Genomic DNA, 11,905 nt, shown 5'->3' on the forward strand with positions numbered 1-11,905 from the left:
CTTTCACAGCATTTGGTTTCCTGCAGGTAGCAGCTCTTTTTGTTTGCTAGTTCTGGTCTGTGTCCCTATGCTAGCAGGCTGTTGGCCTTGTGTGCGGCAGTCCTGTCTACCAAAACTTTTGGTTTTAGTTCTAGTGCTAATTTCGTTGGCGAACATTGTCAAAAGGTCCCTGTGACTTCTGTAACTTTCTTTGATGCTTTCGTTTTGTTGCTCATTATTTCATTAATTTTCAAGTTTGGCTTGGTGATTATTTTCCTTCAGTGTCTTGGTTGTATATTTGAATAATTTCATCAGGACTCATGAGCCCTTTTTTGGCCGAGGCTAGCTCATTTAGTTGATCCTGTTTGGTGTGAATGCTCTACATAAGTTTATCCCATGAGATATTACTTTTGAAATCCTAGTAGAATAGTTATTTGAATTGTTAATATTTGCTATCTAATTTTTGCGGTAAAAAATTATGGTGTGATTCTGCTAGTGGTAAAATGTTGCCAATTCTGTATTGCGGCAGCAGTAAAAATTATGAGATGTGGGTGTGTTAACTGCAGCAGTTCAGTATAGTTTTTGGCCATTCCGTGAAGCTCTAAAAATATATCTAAGGTTCATGCCATTAAGTTGACTACATTTTTGTTTCCTTTTTACTTCAATTTTCTTTCCAGCTATGGTGTGGTACTGGGAATAAGAGGATGTATTGTTGACTTTACACTAGTTCTAGAGACAAGACTTTTTTTTATGTAGAGTTCATACTCCCATGAATCGGCATGCACTTTTTGCAGAGTAGTACCACCAGTGGGGGATTCTTTTCATGAGGTTTAAGGGTTTTGGTTTTGCACATCTAGCAGGTTGCTGGTAGCCAACTAGGAAGATAAGGAATCAGATTAGGGGGGAGCGTACTGCTAGTATTCATGTCTTGCAGGTTTAACAAATAGTTGAAGCTATTTTGATTAGAATTTTTTTTCATCGTATGTGTTTCAATTTTTGTGTGGGGAATCAAGTTTTGTGTTTCCTGTGACCAGTTAGCGGCACACCATTTTTTTGACTAGCCAGAAAACCAAATTGTGTTTTGGTGATCAGCTTAATGCCATTACAGACTGTAAAAATGGTGTTTTCTGTGATATGAAAAGCTTGCATGGCTATTATACTAAATTTACATATATAGAAATTTGTTAAGTTCAATATTGTTTCTATGTAATTTTAAATTTTACAACTAGATAGATTTGTTAATTCCAATATTGCTACTATGTAATAAGTTTTAAGTAAAAAAGGGAGCATTATGCTGACCAACTAATCTCTAATAAAGGTAGCAATCTGCTAGGCCTTTTTTTGTGATATGAAAAACTTTCATGGTTACTATACTAAATTTACATCTGGAGAATTTTGTTAAGTTCAACATTGTTTCTATGTAATTTAGATTTGTTAATTTCAGTATTACTGCCATGTAATTTTTTATTTTACAACTAGAGATTCCATAATTTTCTACAATATTAGTTTTATGTGTCTAAATTATCTTGTGTTGTAAAATTGATATATCCTCCCTCATTTCTGTTCCTGAAAGCACCAGCCAGGCATGGTAGTTGTTAGAGGAACAGGTTTGATGTAAATTAATTGTGCAAAGCCTGAGGGTGTGTTTAGTTGGGCTGTGACTTTTGAAAAAGCAACTGTGGGCTGTAGCTTTCTGGAAAGTAGCTTTGGAAAAGTAGCTGTGAGGGAGTCAAAAGCTTCTTTGGTTCAGCAGCTGTGACTTCTCAAATGCTGTCTCACAGACGAGTGGACCCGATGGCCAGCCTCTCCTATCTTCTTAGATGCGTGTAGGGGCGGATCCCGCGGCCACGCACGGAACAGGCTCCGCCGCCACCTTCTCCCTCTCCTCCACCATCCGCCTACACAGTGGCGCGCCTCCGCCCGATGCCAACCGAGCAGAATCTCCGGACCGCCACACGCCGAGCCCCTCTCAACGGCGCGCCGCCACACTTCGATCCGCCGCTAGACGCTCGCTCGGCAGTTGCCATCGCGGTGCGTACGGGGACAAGCCAGCTTGCTCTGTCGTCCCCAACGGCATGTGGCCTCATGGCCATGCCCCGTGCACGCCTACGTGTCCGCCCGGCCTAGCCCCCGGCGGCGACTGGCTGCGGCGTGACGTGCGAGCCCACCGAGTCCGCACAGCTGTGCGATTCGCCCGCCCCTGAGCTCCATCAAGCGTGCCGGCGGATCTCGCCCGCCCGCTGAAGGAGCTCTCGCCGGCGGGTCTTCCTACGGCGGATCCCGGGGCTTCTTCTGCAGTCCGAAGCGCGCCTATGCGGAGCTTGCGCTCGCGTTGGGCGTGTGGCAGAGGGGAGGGGCACCGGAAGGGAGTGCCGCCGGAGGTGAGGGCGAGGTGGAGGGGAGGGGTACCGGAGCCGGTGAGGAGGGGCACTGGAGGGGAGGACCGAAAGGGAGGGAGGGGCACCGGAGGGAAGAGAAGAGAGCGATGGAAAGAAAAGAATGCAAACTGTTATCTACATAACCAGTGGCAGGTGAGTAATTTTTTGACCCAAAAGCCAGTGAAAGCAGGGGGTCCAGGTGTTTTCTAATTTGTACTAGATGAAAGCTGCTTTTGGCTATGGCTTTGGGTGACAGCCAACCCTTTTGGTTGGGATGTTGGCTTTTGGGAGGACCGAAAGGGAGGGAGGGGCACCGGAGGGAAGAGGAGAGAGCGATGGAAAGAAAAGAACACGAACTGTTATCTACATAACCAGTGGCAGGTGAGTAATTTTTTCACCCAAAAGCCAGTGAAAGCAGGGGGTCCAGGTGCTTTCTAATTTGTACTAGATGAAAGCTGCTTTTGGTTATGGCTTTGGGTGACAGCCAACCCTTTTGGTTGGGATGTTGGTTTTTGGGGGCAAAAGCCACAACCAAAAGCCCAACCAAAGATACCTTGAAAGCCATGTATCCATGCATGATCTATGCTGTTTTGCTGGCGGTAAAAATTTCATTTGTTTGCACCAATGTGTTATGTGTATGCATTTTGGGTTACACAACATGCTTTCTATCGTAGGGAGCATTACTAATAATGTTGGTCATAGAAATAGCTTGGTAGTTGCATTGTTCCTATTTAGGAGTTTTAAGGCATTTTCAATCTTAATATTTATTCAATATCTTTTTTATATATTTTTGACATTTGTGTTGATGTTCTTTTAATTTTGATTTGCGTATTGTGAACGAGAATTCCTTTTGCTTGTGGACACGACTGCACGAATTCCTCCATCCTCTAGAGTAGATCTATTTTTCTTCTTGTGTTTATGTTGGAGTCGGGTATATACCATCTCAATGGTTAAAACCTCCTGCCCTGCGTTGTGCTCCCCGCATCCCACGGTAAAAATGGGACGCGTGTCGATCAGCGCTCAACTTGGAGATTTTGCAAAAAGACCCTTACACTTTTTTGAAATCAATCAGTAGTCCAACTCATCCAACTGTAACAGTAAAAACGTTATATTATTTTGTATATAGATCCCTGCTGTAAATTTTATTTCAACATGAAGAAGAAAAAATCGAAAACTCTTGTCGTTTTTTAAAAAAACCGCCCGCATAATATTTTTTCGGAAACCCCCCTCTCCAATCCAAACCGCAAACCCTACCACCCCACTCACTCCCATCCTCTCTCTCTCTCCTCTCCCTGCCGCCGCCGCCGCTCTCCCTGCTCGCCGCGCTCGCGCCTCTGCCTCCACTCCCATCTTGCTCTCCGCCTGCCTCCACCGCCACCGCATCGTCTCTCCCGTTGCCTCGCCCAGCTCGGCCCCCAGCCTCTGCCTCCTAGGCACGCGGCCCTAGCCCGGCTGCAGGGCCTCCCGCACTAGATCTCGCAGGGGCGTGCTCGGAGCGGCGGCCGGCGACCCCCCGGCGCGGAGGCCTTGGCCGGGCTCGGCCACGGCACCGGAGGCCTCGGCAGGCTCGGCCCGTCAGATCTCGCGCCGGCGGGTGCAGCAGTTGTGGTGGCACAGCGGGTGGCTACGAGAGCGGCGTGCGCCAGGAGGGAGCAGCGGCGGCTGGAGTTATAGAGCTGCGGTCCCTCCCTTCGCCCTCCTATCCGCCGGCACGAGCAATACCGTCGCTTGAGCTCGGGGAGCAGTCGAGAGCTCGTGCAGCCTCGGAAGCATATAGTCAAAAAAAAGTTATGGTGCTCCCCGTCGCCGCCCCTCCCTTTCCCCCTCTCCGCCTACCTCCGTCGCTCCTCCCCCCTCTTTGCCTGCCTCCGTCGGTCCTCCCCGCCGTCGCTACTCTTGCTCTTCGCCGCCGCCGCCGCTCGCTCTCGCGGTATCCGGATCCGGATCCGACGCGAGGGGCGGCTCGAAGGGAGGGGCTCGAAGTGAGGGGGCGCGTGTCGGCCGGCCACGGCGCTGCTGCTCCAGCGCATCGAGCAGAGCGGCCGGCGGCCGCCGTGTGCCTAGGCCGGCCCCGCTGGGCCGTATCCCATCACCTTCGACGCGGAGGAGGCAAGGTCAACTGTGAGGCGGTGGCGCGGGAGAGCATGCCAGCCGGGCTCCTCGACGTGCTGCGGGAGGCCAAGCGCAATGCTCCTATCCTTCCTCAAGTCGGACGCCATCCTCTCGCCGGCCTTCTAGCCCCAGTCCTTTGCCCCCATTGCCATTCCTCTCCAGGCTCCTCTGCTCCTCACCGTGTCTCTGACCCAGCCTCCGCGCTGCTCGCCCTCGCGTTCCTCTCCGCCGCCGCCACAGTGGCGCCCTTGCCGCTCCTCCCCGCGGATGCCGCGGCCATCACTGCCCGGCTGCTCCTCGAATTTCCCACCTCCGAGGATGTGCCAAGAAGGAAAAAGGGGAAAAGGGAGGAAGCAAATAATGGAGGGATCAGGGACGTGGTGCGGAGCTTCAAGGAGGAGCAGGTCGAGGAGCTGGAGCGAATGAAGGTCGCTTTCAGGAGCAGGCCTGTCAGGAATGCTGCTGCACGGCAAGTCCGATCACTCATGGATTTCCTCAAGGTGAGGTTCTTCCCTTCGTTATTGCCTGTATCTGTTGATTGCTGTTGGCTCATTGTCGTGGTGAATGGTTTGCAGATCAACCAGGCATAGTGAATCATGCAACAATTAATAAGTTTCATTTATCACTTAATTTATATTCAGCTTCCCCTTTTTTTTCCCTAGCTCTAGCTTTCAGAGCCACATGTAGAGAGCTAACACCTTAGGAGCCAATGCGGTTGATGAAATTGTGTGTTGATTGCTGCACAGAGTTATCAGAAGCACCCAATAAGAAGTTGCTGATAAAACTATATAATCTTGAGGTAAGTATTTTAGATAGACTTGTATCTGAATGATAATGTTAGAAAGCAGGTATATATAGTAAATTTGCTAAATATGTGTGTCTTCTGTTTTCTGACAGGCCTCCGAAGATGAAGTCATTGTTTCTGATTGCGGACTGCAGGATCTGTCAATTAAGCCCTTTCTTGATTCCCTAATATCATAAACAATATCAGTATTGGATCTTTCTCATAACATAATAGGTACCTATTTTCCAGTAACTCAATTCATTTTTGTTTTGTCTTACACCGTGCATCATTATTTTGGCAGCACTGTAGAAATCATCATTTACAGTTAAATGGGTGTTTTCTTTACTATCAAACATGTGCTACCAATCCCTTACATGTAGTGCTTTATGCTGTTCTGATAACCCAAACCCATGATTGGTACGTATAGCCTTTTAAGGAACTTATTCAGCCACTCCATTGCTGACTATACTGCTTTGATCTTAATTTATGGGATAGTATTGAACTGCTACTTTGCTCTTATTGCCTATTGGACTGATATGGTATTTCTGTAATTCTGCTAAAAAATCACAAGGAACCAAACAATCAAATGGCTTCAGCATATATTTGCTTCATCATGTCAGACATATGGTGGCTTGGCTCTGGATGACTGGATTTGCATTGTAATCGATTTGGTCCCACGTCTTCATTTGCATTGTAATCAATTTGGTCCCACGCGGCTTAATTTTAGGTTTTTTACGATCCCTGAGATCTATTCATCAAATTGAAATAATATGGTACTCAGTTTAGGGTTGGAAATTCTGCATTCGCTTTTTGCACATTTATGATGTGGATCCTGTTTAAAAACAAGGAGAAACACATGCAAGCATACAACAATCTTATATGCTATATTTAACAGAATTATGTTACAGTACAAGAATGCAAGACATGCGAACCATTTCTTGAGAATGAACAATATTCTATTATCAAAGGAGAACATTTATTTGAACTCAGCAGATTTGATCCGTAATCTTGGAGGAAATTCGGAGAGCCAATTAACCATTTCATAAACATTGGAGGAAATTCAATTAACCTGAGGTTTAATTCCTATTCAGATGTTCTTGTAATATGTATTACCATATCTCGGGAGCCATGCAGTATTAGATCTCTCACACTGGATAGATGCAACCTTGGACTTGCTGGAGTTGTTTGTATTATTCATGCACTATCAGGTGATGAAAAGTTACACTGAAACAATAGGAAAAAGGTCTCTCTGAAGCTAATAAACTTCTCTGCTTTCAGGAAATGACCAGCTGGAGGAGCTGCCCTTGGCAGAGAACACAAACTCGGCACTAGAGAGAATAATTCAATACGAAGACATGCAAGAAGTATCAACAACCAATGAGGAAAAACAATAATGTAACAACCTTGAAACAAGCAATGCTGTAGCCTGTGGGAATATTGTGAATATAATTTGTCATTTTTTATTGCCTTATGATTACTTACATTTGATTGTTCAGATAGTAGGGCGCGCATCGCGCGCCGAATGTTCTAGTGTGTTTTATAGATGCCATATATTTTCTTGCTAGGCATCACCGTGGCTATCCATTCTACTTCAAATGCTACTCCATAAATTTTTCTAATAAATGATTAGTCATCGTCTAGTTTATTTTGAGAAATCTTTTTTGTAGAAAATCATACCATCCTTAGTTTTTACATGCAGTTCACAAAGCTGTGCCTACTTAGCATTGTATTCTTCAAAGGCAGCCCCTTGAGAGATGTATTTAGCAGGTGCATCATGAGTGCTATGGGAAATATGCATGGTCATACTAAATTTGCAGCTAGAGAAGTTTGTGTGTTCATAATACTCGTATGTAATTTTTCTACACATAATTGATTATATGTATGATTTATTTAATCCAGTGAAATTATAGAGTAGTATTATGGGCTTGCTTGTTAATGATGACCAAGTAGCTAATATAACTTTTACGATGTTTCTTTTGTACCAACTAAACTGACCTTTCCCAATTTCTTTTTGGCTGATCAAATAGTTCCTGTGTGCATGTTATTATGTTCTTTTCTTATTGGTACATTTCACCCATTTTTAAATGTATGATATTTAGGGCTAGCTAATTTGTTCATCGAACAACTTGTTCTTAACGTCACATACTTTTAATTGGAGAGAGTATTTGTTAACTATGTATGAGTTTAGTGCTTTTTTTGCTCAACAATTATTGAAGAGATGTGTCATGTATGTCTTAGGATAATCTTCAACGTATTTTTCCTCAAATTCACACTCTTTAGCGTTCATATCTAAAGGCATCTATATGTTGAAAGCAAGTTAACAGTTGAACTCTTACAGGTATTATATGAAATTTTACAATGAACTAACTTATATAATTTTGGTACATGCAGGCTGCGACTTATGCAACTAAGTTTGAGATATTAAGGTATTTTGTCTTTCTACGAGTGTCTAATTTTGGTTTTGTCTGTCTATAATTGTTTGATTGAGTTATATTGTGGCTTGATTTTTGATTTTCCTATAGGTTTCTATCTGATTTGTGTTTTGTAGTGGCTTGATTGAGGAATATTGGGGCTCAATTTGTTGATTCCTAGTAGGTTTGGTTTCTCTGAATTTTCCTTCTCTTGTCACAAATGGCACAGGAGGATCACTTTGTGTTGATTCTCAATTCTTGATGGCTTATGTTATCTGACACGTTGCCCCATCAGAGGTAGCAAGGTGATCTTGCACTTTTCACAATAAGTGTAAACAGGTAAGTCAGAGGAAAGCAGATGTCTTATTTTAATTTAGCTTGCCATGCCTTTGATCAGTATATTTGTTAGTCATTGAAATTGTTCTTTGGTTTGTGTTTTGCAATACTGATATTATGATCAATACACACTGGTGGTGTTACTGATTTCAAATCTTCATCTCTGTTTTCATGTTCCTGAATCTCACCATAACAAACGTTTTTGTTCTTTCTCGCTGCTGGTATGCATTCTTAATGTGGATCTCATTCTAATTTGGTTTTGATAGAAAAAAAATTGAAAGATTTTCCTTTTTTCTCGGCTGATATATGAAACACTAATTTACAGTACATATCTAAGTGCACTGTGTTTGTATATTTAATGTGAATTTAAAAATATTTATAGCCAATTATATTATTTGTAGGATACAAAATAATAAACTGTCATAAATCTTCAAGCTGCTCAATTATCAGTGCTTTGTTCTTCTGCAAATTTTATTGATCATATTTTAAGTGGCATTTTTCTTTTCTGTTATAAGGCCTCTAGAGTTTAAGATCATTAATCAAATTTGTATGATTACGATGTCTACATGTTTTTGTTACACTGTAATATAGTAAAGTTTTGGTTATTTTTTTACTTCCACCTGCATGTGGTATGCAGCAAGCATTGTTCTCAAGGCGGTAAGGCGGACGCCTAGCAAGGTGGGGCGGCTGGACGCCTAGGCGAGCAAGGCGGGCGCTTAGGCGAGCAAGGCGCAAATCGGTGGACGGCGCATGGATGCCTAGGCGTTGCCTAGGCGACGCCTTGAGAACAGGGACAGCAAGTATAAATCATGAGATTGATTTAGCATGTAGAGGACATTATAGTGAACTTAAGGAACTTGGATTTGCAGAAGAAGCATTTTTATAGAATTACTTATGGATATTGGAAGTTTCTGCCACTCTAAACAGGTAAAATCAGAAAAGTCATGCAAACTACATCAATTAGTTCTCAGAAAATTACCATAGGGAGAGGACATAAACATAAGGCTAACTGAACAGGTTTTATCACTTTATCATTTTTGAGTCAAAAGTTATGATATAACCAAGCTTTCAAATACAGAACAAGAAATCAAACTAAACCCTAACAAAAAGTGGAGATCCACCAAAATAAGTGGCACCACTAGAAAGAATATTTCACAAGGAGTTGAACAAAATTTTGTTTGGCATTTTTCGAGAAGCAGATAATTAATCAAGCATTTATATCACTTTTACAACAATAAAACATAAATAAATCTACAAAATAATAACATGCACAACAGCATTTATACATAGTTGATCTGACCATGAGGAATGTAGCAAAGTAAGGTTCATGATTTTTGGATGTCCACACAATTTTACACGTGTTTTATAAGATTGCATATTTACAAAATCACACACACACACACAACATCAAACAACTAGGGCAACCCGGACCAGGCCACCCACGGGCGCCGACAGGGGGGCCCCATAGCCAAGAGGCTCCCCCAGGCCGGGTCAAGGCTGACTGCCTGCCTTGACTCGCGGCCTGGGCGTGCCCGCGGCGCGACGTCGTGCGACGACCGGCAGGGGAACGCAGCCAGGAGGCGAGCAGAGGCCGGGCACACACGCATGGGGAAGAGAAGGATATCAGGGAACGGCGGTGAAAGGGGCAGCGCGGTGAGCATAAGCGGTAGCGAGCCGAGCTCGACACCTGGAGCCCTGCACAGTGGAAAAGGAGGCGGGGTGAGCGCCGGAATCGATGGAGGAATCACAGGAGAGGAGGAATTGCGGCGGCCGGCGGAGCTTCTTAGGAGCGGCAATGGAGATGGGGAAAAGTGGGGGCTAGGGTTTGAAGAAGAGGGGTTCCCGTGCTTTAAAGGGGAGGAGGAAAGGAGGCCAAGCAGCGCGGCGCCGCGGCTACCCCGCGAAGCTGGCCAATGGATGGCCGGCGAGGGAGCACCGCCGCCCCAGCTGCCCAACGGGCGAGCAGGAAGGCGCAGAGGAGGCGGGTAGGGGGCTGACGTGTGGGCCCGGGGTGTAGGAAAAGGGTGCAGAACGGCTCAATTTCAAAATTTGAAAATAGGTTGTTTCAGGGCACCAAAATTCACAAAAATCATGTGGATCAATTTGCAACAAAAATCACTCAAAAATCCTTTTTAGATTGGTCACAATAAAATAAAGAAAATAGTTGTTTTAGTGTTTTCCATGAATTTTCTGGCTCGAGTCAAAGAGCATAAAATCCGACAAAAATACTTTAAATTCAACATTTTAAATCTAGTATTTGAATAAAAGTTTTGGAGGCACATTTATATAGCAAAAATCAAACTTTCTTCTCAAGCACACATTCAAACAAGCATAAAGTTTTAATTTCAATTAAGTATACACATGCACATGATGCTCCATCATGTTTTGATGATGCTCATGATGCTATTGTTTGCATGTTAGTCATGTTTAAATTTTTTAGGTTGTGACACTGTTTGGCCGGTGAAAGGTGGCTGGGCCGAGCTGCTTTGGGTTTGGCTTGAATGAGCAGATGACGGTGGAGCTGGTATATGGGGGCAGTTGTGCGCGGCGGGCAGTGATGCTGGTTGGATCCCCCCTCTCATGCCGTCCTCGTTCGCGCCGTTCCGGCGGCGTGTCGTGTGGGTAGCGTCGGCCCGCACGGCACGCGCCGGCGATCTCTTGGTTGGGCTCTGCCATGTCTGGCGCCGCTACTCGCTAACTGCTACCTGTTCGGTTGGGAGTTCAGATTCAGAACCGATCCCCCAATGAACGGACTCATGGTCTGCCGCCATGGCTTGGCTTCTATCCTCTCGTGAACCTGCCCAGAATGGAAGAATGTCACGGGTCGACGGCGACGCTGGTAGTTCAGGTCCGCACATCATCTTCCTCCCTGCCGATCACAGCTGGAAATCGTACGTGCGCCACGATCCCGCGGAATCGAGCAGCTGGAGCTCGATCCGCGCACAGGATTCCACATCAATTTTCAGTGCCGTTACGTGCTACTTCCAAGTAGCTGTCGATTCACAGGTTGCTGTCGTGAATTCATTGCGTTCGTCGATGCGTACACTGTTCTAGATGCACTACCGGAAAATGGGACCTCGTGTGCCAACCTCGGCGAAGCGTCCGCCGTGTGCCGTGTGTTTTATATATGGCGCACGGCAAAGCCGCCTTTCGCCGTGTGCTCATGGATTTGCACACGGCGAACAACGAGGCACACGGCGAACTCCCGTTTTCTAGTAGTGATGTATACATACAACTGACCATCACCGGCTAGTTACGAGGCGAGGCGAGTTACGAGGGAGTTATTTGCATGTGTGCAACTGGACCGTCACAGCAAGGCGAGTCGGCGATTTATTTGCATGTGTGCAACTGGATTGCAACTGGACCGTTAGCGCAAGGTGAGTCAGCGAGTTATTTGCATGTACGCCAGATATTCATGCATTGCCTCGGTATTTTATTCCATGAACTTGTTGAAACACGGACCAAGGACATTAACCATGCATGCATGCGAGCAGGCCTAAGTCCTATCGGAGGAGTCTGTAAAAGGCAGTGCTCCAGTCGGTCACTTCTTCACCTTCCACCAAACTCTCTCTCTTCCATAGAAATCGCCAGGCCCATTGGAGAAGGGCTAAGTGCTATCGGAGGAGTCTATAAAAGCCAGTGCTCCGGAGCACTGCACGAGTCGGACACTTTTGCCTTCCAAAATGGCGGGCATGATCAACGTCATGGTGCACAAGTCCATGCTCGAGTGCACTACATGCTCCGCGCCATTGATAGGCCAAGTGTTCCAGGCAAGCACATCATTCTCATCTCTCTGTCTCTCTTTTAGTCTCTCTCGTCTTGATATTGCATCGAGTCTCTCTCTTAGTCTCTCTCTCGATGTGGCCATGCAGTGCAAGAGCGAACATTTGGCGTGCCCGGGCTGC

At 45.4% G+C, this 11,905-nt stretch overlaps 1 protein-coding gene across 28 annotated transcripts; it reads left to right on the forward strand.

The window, feature by feature from the left end:
• The first annotated feature begins 3,600 nt into the window (after positions 1–3,600).
• LOC120678413 lies at positions 3,601–8,912 on the forward strand. 28 transcript variants are annotated; one of them, XR_005676548.1, is made up of 8 exons: positions 3,601–4,969; positions 5,216–5,268; positions 5,367–5,487; positions 6,345–6,461; positions 6,532–6,648; positions 7,645–7,679; positions 7,776–8,003; positions 8,638–8,912. XR_005676548.1 is itself a non-coding variant. In XM_039959600.1 (3 exons), exons 1-2 carry the CDS (start codon positions 4,148–4,150, stop codon positions 5,448–5,450), a joined length of 906 nt encoding a protein of 301 aa, XP_039815534.1. In that variant the 5' UTR covers positions 3,601–4,147; the 3' UTR covers positions 5,451–5,487; positions 6,532–6,746. The 28 variants fall into 28 exon arrangements, 1 of the variants encoding a protein (XP_039815534.1); XR_005676546.1 differs by having other exon boundaries at positions 5,367–6,461; positions 7,802–8,003; XR_005676547.1 differs by having other exon boundaries at positions 6,532–7,099; positions 7,645–8,912.
• The last annotated feature ends 2,993 nt before the right edge of the window (positions 8,913–11,905 follow it).

Source organism: Panicum virgatum, chromosome 6N, assembly GCF_016808335.1.
Source record: "Panicum virgatum strain AP13 chromosome 6N, P.virgatum_v5, whole genome shotgun sequence".
NCBI lineage: Eukaryota > Viridiplantae > Streptophyta > Magnoliopsida > Poales > Poaceae > Panicum > Panicum virgatum.